This window comes from Spermophilus citellus (assembly GCF_964194105.1).
Source record: "Spermophilus citellus genome assembly, chromosome: 13".
Taxonomy (NCBI): domain Eukaryota; kingdom Metazoa; phylum Chordata; class Mammalia; order Rodentia; family Sciuridae; genus Spermophilus; species Spermophilus citellus.
In genome coordinates this window covers 58,525,029-58,542,764 of record NC_138193.1, presented here as the reverse complement: position 1 = coordinate 58,542,764, position 17,736 = coordinate 58,525,029, and the positions used below count along the sequence as shown (strand labels likewise).

Below are 17,736 nucleotides of genomic sequence, written 5' to 3'. Positions count from 1 at the left end.
ACCACAGGAATCATATTAGAAAACCAACTGACTAATCAACAAAATAACTAACAGCAATAAAACCTTCATTTTTTTAACAAAGACTTTTAATACCAAATGTCCATGAATATATTTGTGCTACACAGTTAATTTGGGGGTCTAAGTCTCCCCTTTAACTAGGTTGACTTAGCATGACTTTTTCTAAAACTCTGTCTGGCAAAGTGGTGCAGAGAAAAACCTCTGATGAAGACCTGGACTTAACTTTGCTTTTACCCTTGGGCAAATTATGTGTCTTCTATGAGATTTGGTTTACTTTCTTAGACCAATAGAACTTTCTATAAGGATGGAACCATTATATATTTGCACTATCCACATTTACTATAGTAACCCCTAGTTACTCATGGCTATTGGGTTCTTGAAATGTGTCTAGTGTACCCGAGGAATCAAATTCTTAATTAATTTAATTTATTTAAATAACCACATGTATTAATTAGCTATTTTGATAGACAACATGGGCTGAGAAAATTTTCATAATATTCACAATACCCAGGATTGCTTTGAGGGCTAAGGGATATGACATAGTGAGTGACATTTTTAAAGAATATTGGTATGGGGGTTTATTTTCTAATCTGCCTCAGAATTTGTTGAAGGTCACCTCCATAGACTATGAATATATGTATGTATATATATATATATATATTTTTTTTTAATGGAATTTTCAAATGAATGAAGAAATAGTGTTCTAACCCCTTAGGAAAACACAGCTGTGAGAATTGCCATCCTGACTGACAGTGGGAAGCCTCAGATCCAGGCATGAGTAGAAAGGCTATTTTACATTTCAAAACTGGGACAGGAAGAGAGCAATAAAGATGTAGCTCACCTGCTGTGGCCATTATAGCTGTTTTTCTGAATAAAATTAGATCACATGATCTGATGTAGTATATTTTGTATGTAAATTATGAATTTTGTGGGGTGAGGGAGATGAGGATATGAAAAGTCTTGATTTATAGACTTTTAATAAATCAATTTTATTGTTTTATGAAAAAAAATGTTATAAAAAAGTTTTAAAATTGGGCTAAAAAGACAGATGTTTCAGATGACATCCCACCCCTCAGTTCTAGGGAGAAGAAGAAAGACTTTCAGATGCAGCACAAACAAGATTCCAACCCCTGAACTTCCTCCTGTTAGACCACCTTCTCCCAACATCTCCAATCTCAACATATTTGAAAGTCTCTATGTCCATGGTGATGCATATTAATACCAAGGGCCAAGATCTCACTAGCTAAAATATGGCAGAGGTAGTTGCTTGGAGGGAGGGCTCAGCTGACAAGGAGGGATCTCATCATGAAGTAGGCACTCTGGATCAGACACCATGAGGCTGCATTTGGACTCACAATGTTACAGGGTGGGTTTTCTCCAGGAGAGCAGCTCAGGTTTTATGATGAGGGTACCCTTGAGCCACATGTGGACTTGTGTACTCTCACAAGCTGAAGATCATAGATGATGACTGTAGACCCCACTGATAGCTGAAAAGAACAAAGGTCTCGTGTCCTTCCTCTCTCTGGAACGTGCTTTCCTCCAGCAACCACTCCTGATATCCACTGCCGTCACAGAGCTTGACCAGCCCAAACTTGCACCAGCTCTCTGGCTTGGTCAGCCTGTCCTTGTGTCCCAGCAGGTCTCAGCAAGGCTACAGAGCTTGCAAGCCTTCTTAAGCCTATTTACTTTGAAAGTGATTCTGGAGATATTTGATTATGGTCCAATTCTTTATTTAATGGATCATCACATCTCAAACATGCATTAAGCAAACAATTATTGTGTGAGTGGGTAAAATTGTCCAGGTTTTATAGTAGCTCAAGGTCAAGGGTGGAGTAGGCTGGCAGAATTCCAGACAAATGTAAAAAAAAAAAAATGCACCATAACAAAAACTTTGGCACACCCTGTGCTATTTTTTGCAACTTTCTGAGAACTTACAGTTATTTCCAAGTAATTTTTAAAAACTCACAAAAGTATAGGAACAGGAGTGACTGCCAAAGTGTTGTTTCTGCACAGATGCACCAATTATGTTGCTTGATCTCATCGTTGGCAACTGGGTAGGTTTCCTTACTAGTGTTAAAACTCTCTTCCCAGGCTCAGCAGGAATTGATAAAGCAGCTTTCCAGCCTTCCTCGGGACAACTATAGTCTCCTGAGCTACATCTGCAGGTGAGGGTCTCCTGATGTCAACTCTACCATGTTTGGCCATATTAGAAAATTCAGAACGAATTCTCTGGTTAGAAAAGGAGAAACTATTTCCAAGATTGCAGAGATTCAGGCCCAGAACTTAGAAAGGTCAACTCTATTCACATAACACTGAGGAAGCTTCCTGTTTCTACAAGATAATTTCAAGGATCCCTAGAAATCTGGTTGGCACTCAGAATGAATAAGCTCCTCCTTCATGCTTGCCAGAGTCCTGGGACATGCCAGAGAACCCAGAATCTTTTTAATGTTTCTAGAATGATCTCTGGTCTTCCTGACACAGGACCATAACTTAACACCCCAGAGACATTTATTATGAGCCATGCTTTTTGTTTCCTTCAACCTTTTCTGGGGACCTGCCATGTGACATTCTTGTGATGTGAGTGTGCTGGGGTGGGAACCTGAATCACCATCCCAGACAGACCCAAATTTTGTCTTCTATTTTGTAAAAATAAATTTGTTATAATTTCCAGATCATAAAAGTGTTACTTGCTTGATTTGGAAACCAGAAAGATACAGCAAATTGTAAATAAAAAATGAAAATTACACAATCCCCCTTGTAGCAAGCACTAATCTCTATGAACATTTGGACATGTTTCCTTCTGGATGTTTCTCTCTGTGATGGATCTTTTCATACATCCATCTGAAAATAGGAAGACATTTTTATATCAGATTGAAATTTTTAAATCTCATCTGACTTTTTTGCCTTATTTTTGTGCCGTGAGCACTCTCCTATATCATAAAATAGGATTATAAATGACTCCATAATATATCATAATGTTTTATCACTTGGACATATCATTATTTAATAATTTCTGTATATTTGGGACTTTATTTTTATTTTTTATAGTTGGAAACTTCCTAGGTTTTGGCAAGTCTCTGATTATCACCATTGATATCATATTTTTAAAAATTTTTGTTAGCTCTTTGGTCTTGCATGACGGTACAGTTATGTTGCTACAGTCTATCCATTTAAAAAAATTTTTTTTAGAAAAAGTACCCTGAAATTCCCTTATGGATTTGTTCAGGCTTTGGTGGTGGTTGTTTCTTTTACAGTGAGTCTGAGAATTTCATGCCTCAAATGGATAAAAATAATCTAAATTAATGGTCAGTTTTGGGACCTGCTGAGGGTTAGAGCCTCTGCTGGCTCCTCTGAGGGGAGGATGAGAAGGAGGCTGCACCATAGCTTCTGTCTCTGAGACCTCACTGATAATGTGTTCCTCTCTGGAGACATGGGTGGGATGTCTCTGAGAACTGGGAGACAAGTATATAAAGGCAAGACAGGTGGGCAGTCACTTGCCCATTTTAGTCCCTCTGGTCATCCCTTAGCTCCCTGAATTTCATCCAGCCGCCCGCTTATGTGATTCTGTGTGCCCAGACCCACCCAGCCCCCAGCAGCTGGGCAATCCTCCATGGTTTCTCTTCCCTCCTTAGTCTTGAATCTTTCAGGCCAAAGCTAAACTCTTTGTGGGCAGAGCAGACTGATTCCGTTCCTGAGACAGAAGGAAAAAGTTGAGATCTAGCAAGAATCTTGCTGTACCTGTTAAGTACTTTCTCCTGGCAACTTCCTGTTTTCTACTGTGGGATTTTTTGGCTGCCTGCAGGTTTCTACATGAAATCCAGCTGAACTGTGCTGTCAACAAGATGAGCGTGGACAACCTGGCTACAGTGATTGGTGTGAATCTCATCCGATCGAAGGTTGAAGACCCTGCTGTGATCATGAGAGGTACACAAGCCTAGTCCTGCAGAGAAGGCAGGCCCAGAGGCAGCAACAAATGATAGCACCGTCCCTCCTGTTTGTGCACGGCTCTGCATTTTTGCCAAGGGCTTTCAATTGATTATCTTGTCTGAATCGTGTTAACAGCCCTGGGAGGCAAAGAGGGCTGGAATGACATCCATTTGCCAAACCACACATCTGAGAGAGAACAAGAACTTGCCTGTGGTCACGCAGCATAGTAGGCTGACATGTAAACAGCTAGTGTTTCCTAGTTTTTTAATTACTTTTAAACACTCTTTATTAGGTGGAGTAAACAAGATTTCATGTTGTAAGTCAGATCACAAAAAGGCTTCTGAAAACCTGGATGGAGAAGACTTTTGAGGTTGTGTCTTGTCTCCATAAGCAAAAGTCCTGGCATTGAGTACTGATGCCTGCCATGGGTGCTGGAAGTTAGTGTACCCAGCACACATTTGATAGGTGTCCAGTGTGAAACCAGGGGTCACTGAGGACCACAGCATAAATGAATGATGTCTTCATTTTTTCTTTTGTCATATTGCTATTTTCCTGATCAGAAATGAATCCAGAGAACTATAGGCTGAAAATATCCTTCATGACTCCCTCTTTCACCATCTTAGACCATCCCTTTCACCATAATTTCTTACTCCAAGCAATTAAGAAGGGTCCTGAAAGAAGCAAAATGAGGTTCTTTGGGGCCCTGTGGTTTAGGGCCGAGTTTGGAGATAAATCATGGTTGGAAACTGTTGAAGACTAACTACCTGCCTCCTATCCCATAGTCCAGCACTACAAATCTCTTTCTTCTTTCTTTCAGGGACCCCTCAGATCCAAAGAGTGATGACCATGATGATCAGAGACCATGAAGTCCTCTTCCCGAAGTCCAAGGATGCTCCCCTGTCCCCCTCTGCCCAGAAAAATGATCCCAAGAAACCTCCAGTGCCCCGAAGCTCTGTGGGCTGGGATGCCACTGAAGACCCCCCAATTTCTAGGACGGACAGCTTCAGTAACACGGTAAGACACAGAGAAAACTTTCTGTCACCATAGAACTTTCCTTTCATCCAGGTCATTTCGTGTAGAGCTGCTTTGGGTGACAATCTGGCATTATGGATGATGCTATGGCAGGGGCCCCAGCTGCTGCAGACCCACTGAACACATCTTGAATTCCTGGCCTCTTTTAAAATTTGGCTTCTGTGGGCTTCATGGAGATGGAGTCACTGACATGCATACAAGCTGCCTAAAGACTGGGCAGTGCCATCCCCTCTGCAAGTCTCTCTAAAAGAGAAACCTTTTCAAACACATACCAGGGAAGTTCAAGGGGAAAAAATAGATACCACATTGTAAATGTTTTGGTGAGAGTTGTTGAAAGTTCTGTGTGAAAGTCCAGAGAGAACTGGCTTCCTGCTAACCCTGAAACGTGATTCCTTCCTCAGAGTTAAGTGATATGTTCGTGTAATACTTCTCATTCCCTGATAAGCTGTCTCAGCAATGTCAGTCCCCTCATTTGTACAGAAGAGCTGGAGCTCACGTTCCCAATGTCCCCAAACTGCAGATTCCAACATGTAGATGACTCAAGGGCAATAATTTACAAAGGTCAAATATTTTTATATATTTATAAGGACAAATATTTTTAAAAAGACCATGTGAACTTTATATAGCAGCTTCATCTTTATGTGTGGCCAAGAAATGAATTTAAGATTTCTGGTTGACCAGATAATTTAAACTACCTATAGTACTATTAGTCCTGAAGATGAGAAAACAAAAGTGATAGTGATTGTAGCTGTGGCTTTTCTTAAATGAAATGTGTCTGGACATAGGCATCCTACTAACACTCAAGAATTAAATTGCACTTTAAAAATGTTCATATTTCCTGTGAAAAAATTATCCTAGCAGTCTTTGAGAATAGCCATTGCTATACTTATTTGTCAGGTTTCCACTATTTGGTGTTTGCTGTGGCCAGCTATCATGCTGAGAAACTTAATTAGATCACCTCTGGAGTCCTCACCATGATTGTAAGACAAAATTTACCATGATCATTAAAAAAAAAAACCCATTTTTTAGTTGTAGATGGACACAATACCTTTATTTCGTTCATTTTATTTTTATGTGGTGCCAAGGATTGAACCCAGTGCCTCACTTGTGCTAGGCAAGCTCTCCACTGCTGAGCCACAACATCCTCCCTGCCATTTATATTTTTTGATTGAGGAGCTTAGGCCAGAGAGGTCGACCAGTTGGTCTAGCATGACAGCACTAGAATGTTATAGACCAGGACTCGGGTCTAGATTCCACTTCAGGAACCAGGTGCTTCTGACACCAGGGAGTATGATAGAGGGAGCTTGAACCCTGATTTTCACATTTTATGTTTTGTGCTCAATTCTGTCTGTCTCTGTCTCTCTGTCTCTGTCTCTCATTTAAATTTAAAATATACAATATATACACATGGTTCAAAAAGTGAGGAAAATGATGTGCATTGAAAAGTCGTGTTCCCTCTCCTATTCTCACACACCTTCTTTCCTACTTTTATTAGTTTTTTTATTCATGCCTTCAATTTTTTTTGTACAAATATAGAGACTTGAATGTAAATTGTTATCTCTCTTTTTACACAAAATGTAGCATGATTTCTCTCTCTCTTTCTGTCTACCTGCACTCTTTCTACCTGTACACATTACTCTGTCTCTTGCATTTTTTAACATTGTGGTATACCCTAGAGACTTTTTCATGTTGACACATAAACAGCTACCTCACATGACCTCATATTTTTGGCAGATATATTGTATTCTATTCTGTACATGTGCCATACTCTACATAACCAGTCTGTGTAGATGCTCAGCTTATTTTCAGCCCTTTGCACCACAGACAAGGCCACAAGGAATAACTTTGACCACACTTCCTTTTGTAGTCAGCTAGATATATTTGTGAGATAAATTCCCAGAAGTGGTTTTGCTGGTTCAGAGTGTAAGTGGATCAAAAACTGTAATTTTGATAAAAATGATTAGAGTTTGTGTCATTTTATATTTCTACAAGCCGTGCATTGAAAGAACCTATTTCTCTACAGTTTCACTAACAAAGTGCTCCATCAGATTTAGGGGTTTGCCCATCTGATAGGTGAGAACTGTTATTTTCATAATTTTACTTTGAGTTTCTCCTACTATGAGAGAGGGTTGAACATTGTTTCTTATGTGAAAGGTCTGGTTGCATTTTTTCCTCTATGACCTGTCTAATCTTGTCTTGTGCCCATATTTATGTTGATTGTTGATCTTTTTCTTCCCAATTTGTGTAAGCTTTATGTGATAGGAAGAGTAGCCAATGGGAACCCCTTTGTATATTGGGGAGAGTTGCCTAGGAGATGTATTGCCAGTATTTTGGCCAATTTGTCATTTTTCTTTTGTTTAGCATGGGATAATTTGTTTGTTTTAGTTTTGCTCTTTTTACTTTTGGAGGTTATGGAAATGCATGTCAATTGAATTTATTGAACTTTTCTTTATGGTCTCTGGATTTTGAACCATAGAAAGGATTCATTCGCTCATAAAATAATTCATTTACCACATCAAGCAAATGATTTTAATCAGTGCTTCATCTTTAGAGCATGACACGTTCCTTATGTACAGTATCTTTTTGGAAAATTACCATGCAGATAATCAAGAAAAGTGACAAATTAAGAGATGGTCTCCTAATTAAAAGTGTCACAGATGTGACTCATTTCTGCAAGACTCTAGTCCTTATCTTAGGGGCAGAACACATAGATGGAAAAATCCCATGTAACACCCATGGCCATTTTTTCTAGGCAAGTGACTCTGATGCCACAAGCCCTACTGGACCACAGCCAAGTGACCAGCATCAGGACAACAGCAAAACCCCCAAGGAAAAGCCAGGAGATTGGAAGCTGCAATCCCGAAAAAGGACTCAAACGCTCCCTAACCGGAAATGTTTCCTGACATCAGCTTTTCAAGGTGCCAACAGTAGCAAAGTGGAGATCTTTAAAAATGAGTTCTGGTCACCTTCATCAGACGCTAAGACAGGGGAAGGGCACAGGAGAACCTTGTCTCAAGACTTGCGCCACCTCTCAGACTCCCAGAGGACTTCTACCTATGATAACGTCCCTGCCCAGCCCGGGTCCCCTGGGAATCAACCCAGTGCACTCTCTGCCCCTGCCTGTGACTCCAAGAGAGATCCTCTTGCCAGCACAGACTCTGACACTGGGCCTGCAAGAAAGAACTCTGGAGAAGAGGAAATTGATTCTTTGCAGAGGGTGGTCCAGGAACTACAAAAGGAAATAGAAACACAGAAGCAAATGTATGAGGAACAGATTAAAAAGTAAGTTATGGTAAGAGGAGCACCAGGCGGTACTTGGTTTCCATCTATGGAAGCAATAGATGTTGTTCTTATTGGCCAAAAAATTCACATTATGAAAATTTTAGGGAAGACAGTAATCTTATAGCAGTCAAGCCTAATAAGTCAAAGGATTAAGGGAGAAATGAGATTCCTCAATGAATGAAAACTCTAAACTTTAGATTAAATTTATAAAAACCTAAATAGCTAAGCCTAAATAGCTTTACCAACATTTTCCAGATAGTGGTCCCTTAAGGTAAACAGGCCTTAATGAGTTAAGAAGAACTTTAAAAAATATTTCATATCATGTCATTTGTGGATTCTCCAAATATTTCATAAGCACCTCCTGTGGACCAGGCACTGATCCAGATGTTGGAGAACAGCACTGAACAACACAGATAAAAGTGCCTGTGCTTATAGACAGCTCTCTTCTAGTGAGGACAAGCAATCAATAAAAATATATAATAATGGGGCTGGGGATGTGGCTCAAGCGGTAGTGCGCTTGCCTGGCATGTGCGGGGTGCTGGGTTGGGTCCTCAGCACCACATAAAAATAAAATAAAGATGTTCTCTCTCTCTAAATAAATATATATATATATATATATATATTTAAAATAAAATAAAATATATGTCATGCCAGATGGTAGAAAATGCTCTCGGCCTTGGAGAGTTCAGGAGGTCAGTTAGAAGTGCTAGTGTTAAATGGGGTGGTCAGGGAATGCCTTGCTAAGAAGGTGTGTAAGTAAAGGCCTAAAGGAGATGAGGACACAGGAGGCCCATAGATGGGGAAAGAGAAGAAAAGGTGCAGAGGCCTAGAAGCAGGTAGGTCTGGCATATTCTGCCCACCAAGAGCTAAAGAGCCTGGAGTAGGAGGAGAGTGACGAGTAGGAGATCCGGGAAGAGAAGTAGGGTGTTCAGGGCACAGTAGGGTGTTGTCAGCCATCAAGAAGCCTGATTAAGATGGAAGCTTCTGGACAGTTTCTACCTCACTTAATGCTTTGTCTGATCATTGGCTTTCTGTTGAGCACAGGTTGCAGGAGGCAAACGGAAGTGGGAGGCCAGTTAGGGTAGCTGGTGCTACAATCTCATACAAATTCCAAAAATGTTTGCCCACAATTTATTCCTTTGGGTAGATAATTTTTTTTATTTGTACTATGATTGGCCAGCAAATTCTTTTTCGCAAGAGGAAAACCTCCATCTAAGTTTGCCTGCATGAGCACTAGTCATAAGATCTTGAAATGTGAATTAGCGGGGTTTTGTATTTATGGATACTTCATCCATTTAGACTCAGGTACCTGAAAGGAAGACTGTTGTGAGCCCCCCATCCATTGTTCCCTGCAGAGAGCTCCATCAAAAGCAAAATGCAGCTCCTTTGTCTAAGAACCTATCATCAATCATCTGTGGAATTACATGCTTTCTGTGACATCTCCAGTGAACAAAACAGCCCTAGAGAAAGCTCACATCACACTCTAAGACAAGTGTCATTGACATAGTAGAAAGAGAAGCAGCTGCTCCTGAATAGAACAGAGTTATGTGAATCGACCTGTCAGGGGATCCCCTGTCCACAGCGGAGGGAGGAGGATTGACAGCCTTCTCTAAGTTTTGTGTTTCAGAAACATCTTGTCATGGAACCCCCCACAGAAATCCTCTGTCCTCATTTCCCAGAAGAAAGGGGGGCTTAGGAAGTATGGAAGGTTCCTGAAGGTCACGTGACTAATCATGCTGGGGCTGGGATTTGAACCCAGGTCAGACAGGCCCCTGAGCCCATCCAGCCTCCACCTCTCCACTGGATTCAGGAGTCAAGATCTAGCACAGTATCTTGCTTGGGATTTTCTCCAATCCAGAAGGCTTTATAGAATGTGGAGAAGAAAATTAGATTTGTGATGAGAGAGTCAAAAGGAATAGGACCAGTTCTGCTCCAAGAAGAGATTGACGGGGATAGGCAAGGCTCTGAATTGGGGCTGTTACATGCAGAATAGGCCAAGGCCCTAGAAGATAAAATCTGAGACATGGGCTCTGATGGCAGCTCAAGTCTTCACATAATCTTGGGCAGGCTGTTCAGAGAGTAGGGAGGGAGCACTCCACAGAATGAAACTGAGTCAAATTTCCAATCACACAATCCGATCTGAATTTCACCCCATAGGACTAAAATCCCTTCCTTTAACTTAAAAATTCAAAGTGTACACTCATTCCTAAGGGTTAATTCAGCCTAACCTGGCAGGGGGCACCTGGGAGTCTATTATGATTTTGGCCAATAATAATGAAAATTCTTCCCAGAGCTTTGGGAGGCTGAGGCAGGAGGCTTTGTGAGTTCAAAGCCAGCTTCAGCAACTTAGTGAGGCCCTATGCAACTCAGTGAGACCCTGTGTCTAAATAAAATACAAAATAGGGCTGGGGGTGTGGCTCAGTGGTTGAGTGCCCCTGGGTTGAATATCCAGTCCAAAGAGAATAAGAGGAAGGAAGGAAGGAAGGAAGGAAGGAAGGAAGGAAGGAAGGAAGGGAGGGAGGGAGGGAGGGAAAGAGGGATGGAAGAAAATTCTGAGAATTCAGGAAAGCCGCAGATTTTTCACCTGAAGCAAGATTCAGAAGTGGGGATGGGGGGCTGCCGGACCATACTTCCTAAGAGCAGTTCCCTTTGCTTTCCAAGTCTTGATCCCCCAGAAGGACATTAATAAAGGCAGTCTCCAAACCACATTTTGCATGGGAGAAGGATGAGGAGGTATCATGTGCACAAAAGTGTTGAGAGTCTGGAATTTGGATGAGGCTTCCATACTTTTTATTGAACAGAACAGGTACAAAGTGCCGTAGAGGTATTCGCAGACATACATTAGAGATGGTCTCTTCTTTCAAAGATTTTATTATATGGTTGAAGATACAAAACACAAGATGACATAAAAAACAGTAATGCCAGAAAGGTCACAGGATGGTGTTAAATGACAAAGGTAGGGCTCAGACATAAATTCAGTTTTACTGGGGAGTCTTTACCTAAGAAGAAGGACATCAATAAGAGGCCCCTGTTGGATCCAGTCTTGTGTTTTGGAATGGAAAATGAGCAGGAGGTTCTGAGTAAGGGTGAAGGGTCTCGAATTAATACCTGGTTCCTTCATTCTTTTCCTTCTTTCCTTGTAGCCTTGAGAAGGAAAATTATGACGTCTGGGCTAAGGTGGTGAGGCTCAATGAAGAACTGGAGAAGGAAAAGAAGAAGTTTGCGGCTCTGGAAATCACTCTCCGCAATGTGGAGCGCTCCCGGGAGGATGTTGAGAGGAGGAACAAGGTTTTGGAAGAAGAAGTCAAGGAATTTGTGAAATCAGTGAAGGAGCCCAAGGCTGATGCTTGAGGGTCCCGGGAGTACCAGCGATGTCCCAGAGGGGATCAACTCTGCTCCTTTTCTTGGTGCTACCTGACAATGAAGGAGCAGGATTACTCCCTAAGAGGGAAGGGATGGTTTGGGGGGAAACATCAGTAAATCAAAGGAGTTTGAAAGAAGATGAGGGGGAGCAGGGACACCTATGATCACCTGTTGCTGTACTCAAAGGGACTGTTTTATTCCACTGAAGTTGCAGGCAGAGCAAAGTGGAACCTTCTACGGTGGAAGGTGAGGTCCAGTGAAGAAGTTTGAGACAAACATCAAAGGACACAGGCAGAGGTCTGGCCCTGGCCCCTGAAGCTAGGCTGAGGCCTGAGTTCTTTGTTTCCTATGTGGAATGATTCACTGACTCAGATGGCCTTAGGGCATCTCTGGCAGACAATGCAATTCAGTGCTCAAGTGCTCACCCCAGAAGACTGTTTTGGCTGAGGTCACATCGCCATTCTGTCATGCTATCAGGAGATGGAATTCTCCAGGAATTCTCAAACTTCACCATAGACAAAGACAAAAAAAAAAAAATCAAAAAACAATGAATTGTATTTATAAAAGCAAAATTATGAGAAAATTATATCCAAATAAAGAAAAAGGAAAGAACAAGATGGTTGCCAATCCATATAAAATCTTTATGAGATCTAGTGAAAGACCCTTGCTCCTTGAAGCAGATGCACCCTTCTCAGGGGACACAGCTTGGTGAACAGGATATGAGCTGTGTTACAGCCTCTTCCTGCCTTTCAGTGGCCCCAGTTGTGCGTATTGTGGGTTAACACAGTAATAGTCATGATTACATATATATTAATTTTTCTCCCTATTTTGTCCAAATGCAAGAGAGTTTACTGACAGAGGGGTTTTTCCCAGCAGAGAGCTGACTATTCCTCATCTATGTCAGGACTCAGGTAGTCCAATTGAGCCTCTTATGGTCTTTGACAGCATTTTAGTTAGGTGGCCTCCAAGTATTTTTGATCATATGCCACATCAATAGAAAATGTTCAAGCCCACATCCCTCCAAATAGGCATATTTATTTTATTTATAAATTAAAGTCAACCCTCTGTATCTGTGGGTTCTACATCCATGGATTCAACCAACTTCAGAAGAAAAATATTTGGGAGAAAAATTACACTTGTACTGAATATGTACAGACTTTTTCTTTTCCTTGTCATTATTCACTAATCTGCTCAGCATATCCACTGTTTGCAAAGGGTTTACGTTGTCTTAGATATTATGAGTGACCTGGAGATGGTTTAAAATATCAGGAAGATGTGCATAGGTTGTGTGCAAATATCATGAAACTTGATATAAGGGACTTGAGTATCTGTGGATTTTGTTATCTGCAGGAAGTCCTGGAATTGATTTCTCAGAGACATCGAGGGATGACTAAATACTACTGTATTGCTACATCATGTGTCTTATAAAACACAGGACAGAAATTGAATCATGATGAAATTAAAAGCACAGCTTCATAGATTTCCCCAGTATGTTTTCAGCTCTGGAGACCATTGGCCTCGTTTTCCTTTCTGACCTGTCCCAATTTTACATCTTTTATTCCATTGCTTCTAAAATTTACTTGAACTCTAGAAGCCACATGGCTTAATGAGTGGTTTCCAATCCGGTCACCACAGTGAGGATTCAGCCTTCCTGGCTCATGTGCCTCCTCCAGTGTTCTTTCCCTTTGTTTTCCTTACTCCAGTTAATCCCCCTGCCTTTGGACTTATGACCTACAGAGTGGGAAGTAAGGACAGGAGGGCCAGTGTTGCTTATTCCTGCTACTCAGGCCCTGCTCTGTCACTCTGATCTCCCTGAGGACTGCCCCGAAGGAGGGGTTGGGGACAGCACAGAGCATCTTCTTATAAGCCTCCTTGCCAAAGATTGGGAGGAAATGATTTGGAACATTAAAGAAGGTAAATTTCCTGGGTCAATTTGCTTTTTAATTACAGAGTTATAAACATGGCAACACTTACCTGGACCTCTGATTTGAGTTGAGGAGTGCCTGTGGTTAGTTCTGCTAGCTTATGTCCCTATGTTCTCCCACAGATGCCATGCGCCAGCTCTTTGGGTGCCCAAACAGAGTTGACTATGAAGGTAGCCTGTGTCACAATTCCACAGGTCTACCACGCGGCCTGCGCAGTGGTTTCATTAATGAGGTTCTAGGCATAAAGTTAGTTAGAAGAGATCGAAATAAAACACACAGACCAGTTACCTTATTTATATTGCTAGGTCCGAGACAGCTCACCTTTCTGGTTCCCACCTCTAGCCGCCCAGCAGGGCAGCGAGGATTACTCAGGGCTAGCAGGAGAGAGAGAGAGAGAGCGAACACACCGGGGAGTAGCCCTTTATTGGGGAATAAGAGATTCAGGGGAGAATTCCATCCAATGAAGGTTGAGGGGGGGCTGCACTCCAAGGTCAGGATCAGTGATTGGGTCCCCGGGGTCAGTGGTCAGGCACACCCCCACACGGATGGGCTCTCTCATCAGGAAAGGGTCGGGAAAGCTTCGACAGAGCCAAAGCGCCTCATGCCCTTAACGGGAGTCACCCAATCACGTGTCAGAATGGCTTCCCACACACAGGGAATATCTGCTTGAAGGTACAAAGAGGAGGCCCTGAAGCCTGTTTTGAGATCCACGTCCTAAGACCTTGCTGGGTCTGGCAGCCAGAGCTTGGGCTACGTAGAAGGGTCACGTTTGAATCCCAACCTGCTCCTGGCCTGGTGATGCCTCTTGTCCTATTCCTATCACCCATCTTAGGAATCAGCAGAGCTGGATCCAGCTTCACAAGCACCAGGCGGTGAAGAGAAGAATCTGGCTTGCTTCAGTTGACCCGCCCACATTACTCTCCATTCAAGGAGAACACAAGAAACAGTTCCTCTTGGACTCCAGGCCCTCATGAGTCCAAGGGAGGGCCAGGCAAGATCTGAGGTCTGATGCCACTGTCCTCAAAAGAAAAAGCATGTGATGCATGACAGGTTAGCTTCAGACATCACCTGGACCCATGGGCCAGTTTCTAGAGGACAATTCTAGAGACAGACCTATGCCGGGTGTTCTGTTGGACTCAGGAGTTCCCACCTTTATTTTCAAAGCCATTCCATGAACAGGGCTGTACTAAATCTGCCCCCTTTTCCAGCCACACCCCCTACCTTCACCTTACCCCTTCTCCTGCCAGCTCATATGTTGAGAACTGGGAAGGTCTGCACTGTGTACTGTAACCCCCCTGCCATCTTCCCTACTAGTCTTTTTTTCCTTCCCAGCCTTGAGCATGGCACATATGAGGGCACATTTCTCTTACATTTAAGGCACATTTGGTGATTTTACAGTAAGTTTATGTACCAGATGGGACAGTTTGTACTCAGGAGTGTCAGGGATGATCCCCTCCCAACAGATTTTGGTTGGAGTCTGAGACCAAGTGCTGTATTTCTAATTCAGAGCCTGCTGCATAGGATGGAAACAATAAAAATTCTTGGTTTTTGGTTTGGACCAACTTCCTCAAGCTCTGCTCAGAAAAGTAAGAAGCAGAAGAGACTCAGAGGCAACTGGGAGCTGCTGAGGGGGGAGGACAAAGGAGCATGGTGCCACAGCAACCACTGGCTGGGCTCCACCGGCTGGGAACGGGAAGATGCATGTACACTAACATCGGGTAAACTTCCACATTCCACCACTTCCGGTGCAGATACCAGCAGTGATCAGGTCATGTGCTTGCCGGGCAGCACAAAGAGCTCTTGGAGGCTGCTCCTGCAATTAAAATGGGATGCCTTACAAAAAAATCACATGAAATCCTTCATCCTGTTGAGAAGGCTGGGAGGAAGGAGGCCTCAAGGATGGAGCTCCAGCTGCCACCAGCTCAGGCTGACATTTGTCCAGTAGCAGAGAGGGCTGGGGCTGGAGGGAGGCTCAGAAGACTTCCCAGGGCAACTTCAGACAAAGGAATGAGAAGAGAATGCTAATGAGGATGTGTATCTTCTAACTTATATTTTCTTGGATGCTGGAAAACTGACTCGAAATCATGGCATAACAGAACAGGAAGATACTCTTGAGTCTAATCCAATGTGTTCCCTTAATGGACAGGAAAACTGAGGCCCAGAGACATAAACTGAAATGACTGGTGCTCCCACTGCACAAGGAAAAGGATTCAAGGTGATTTTTGAGGGCTCCTCTAACCCACCATTCAGAGATTCTTGGGATTCTTGGCTTCTCTCCAAGGTTCTTTTTGTCCCAAACTGCAATCATGGTTTGGAAATCCACCAAACATCAATTGCTGGATGCTTTTAGATATAAAACTTTCCTCAGATATCAATTGAATCAAAATCTTTGGGGATGGGATTTCAAAATATAATTTTTAGAATTCCCAGTTGATTTCAATATGCAACCAGAATTGTTCACATGGTTCTAAAACTGATAAGTTTGTTCTGAATCATGACTCCCCTCTCTTGTCTACAATCAAGGCAACTCCATTCTCTGGTCTTCCCTACATACTGGTTTGTCTCTTGCTTATTCATTTAGGATAACACAGGTGACCAACAGCTTTTCATTGCTGTGATCAAAATACCTGACAAGAATGACTTAGAGGAGGAAAAGTTTATTTGGGGCTCTCAGTTTCAGAGGTTCAGTGCATGGTTGGCTGACTCCATCACTCTGGGCCTGCAGTGAGGCAGAACATCATGGTGGAAGGGCCTGGTGGAAGAAAGCTGCTCGATTCATAGCAGCTGGAAAACAGAGGGAAATTATAATCCAGACCATGCTCCCAGTGATCTACTTCCTCCAGCCATGACTCACCTGCCTACAGTTACCAGCCAGAGTCTATTCAAATTATTAATCCATCAAATGGACTGATCCACTTATGAAGCTATAGCTCTCATAATCTGATCATCTCTGAACCTTCTTGCCTTGCCTCGCACATGAACTTTTCAGGAAACATTAAAGATCCAAACTGGAGGTAAGCCCATGTTATCTGGTCAGACACACAGCACATGCGGGAAGGGGCAGAACTCAACCAACTGTGGAAGGCGATGGTTTGTCCTTCTGTGAACCAGAGCCAGAAAGCCTTGAGAACTTCAAACTAAGCAACGATTGATTTCATCCTTGACAGGGACATGGCACAGGAGAAAATGGAAATAGACTTGGAGTTGCCCCCAAATTCCCCGACTACAAATGGCAATGCCCTGAGAAGAGCCAACAATGGATTTGGCCTTCTCTTCCTTGAATTTATGGAGGTTCTGCAGGTATCTCCCTTGTCCCTGGTGTCTGGAGATCCCACCTTCAGCCTGGTGGAGTGGGGGATGGTGTACTCGTCCCACCCTGAGGCTGCAACAATGTGGAGCACCACCGCTTTCTAATTTCAGCCCACCTCTTACCCACTCCCTTGAAGAAACAGCACCCTCTCCAATCCCTCCCTGCTTTCAGATCTCCTGTCCTATTTTTTTTTCTCATTCTCAACTGTTTTGTCACCTCCGACCTGTGTCTCTTGCACACTCAAGATGAAAATGATTGTCAAGCAAATAAACTCGGACCTTTCTTACACTTAGTTTTTATTTGAGCAGCAATTTTAGGTACTATGAAAGTTCAGTCTCCTAAGTTACACATTTTCAATGGGTAATAATATTCCCACCAAGGAGGAGGAAAACTGGTTCTTGGGAGGGTGTGTGTGTGAAAAAAATTATTATTTTCATGTACCAAACACAGATATATATCTGTGGTGTGAAAATTTGGTGGAAGAGGAATGATTAGGGGAAGAAATGTCTAAAAAGGCGCCTTATAGGCCAGATAATGAAAGAGAGAGAGAGAGAGAGAGAGAGAGAGAGAGAGAGAGAGAGAGAGAGAGAGAAACTGCATTCAATGACGGTTAACTATTTCTTGCACATATCTGAAGATCTGGCATTCTTATTTCTCAAATAGGCTTTCAAACGAGATTTTGGAAGTTAGGATATAGTTTAGAGGCAGAGCATTTGCCTAGCATGTATGAGTCCCTGGGTTCTATCCTCAGCACTGGAAATAAAAGAGAGAGAGATAGATCTTGGATCTCACATCCCAGCGTCATAAGGTTTTCTAGAAACCATACGTCTGAAAGTACATTCACTTCATGTTATTAACTTTGGTCCTCATCCCCTAGCT

At 42.5% G+C, this 17,736-nt stretch overlaps 1 protein-coding gene across 4 annotated transcripts in view; it reads left to right on the top strand.

Moving 5' to 3' along the window:
- Positions 1 to 17,234, top strand: part of ARHGAP25 (Rho GTPase activating protein 25) — a 95,474-nt gene extending 78,240 nt beyond the window's left edge. For 3 of the 4 annotated variants that reach the window (XM_081264894.1, XM_081264895.1, XM_081264896.1), the window contains 6 exons: positions 2,110 to 2,183; positions 3,821 to 3,942; positions 4,763 to 4,959; positions 7,730 to 8,259; positions 11,403 to 13,741; positions 14,203 to 17,233. In XM_081264894.1, the coding sequence (XP_081121020.1) occupies positions 2,110 to 2,183; positions 3,821 to 3,942; positions 4,763 to 4,959; positions 7,730 to 8,259; positions 11,403 to 11,610 (1,131 nt within the window). In that variant the 3' untranslated portion in view covers positions 11,611 to 13,741; positions 14,203 to 17,233. Of the gene's footprint in view, positions 1 to 2,109; positions 2,184 to 3,820; positions 3,943 to 4,762; positions 4,960 to 7,729; positions 8,260 to 11,402; positions 13,742 to 14,202 lie in introns of all 4 variants that reach the window. The other variant, XM_081264897.1, reaches the window with a different exon arrangement.
- Positions 17,235 to 17,736: the final 502 nt, after the last annotated feature.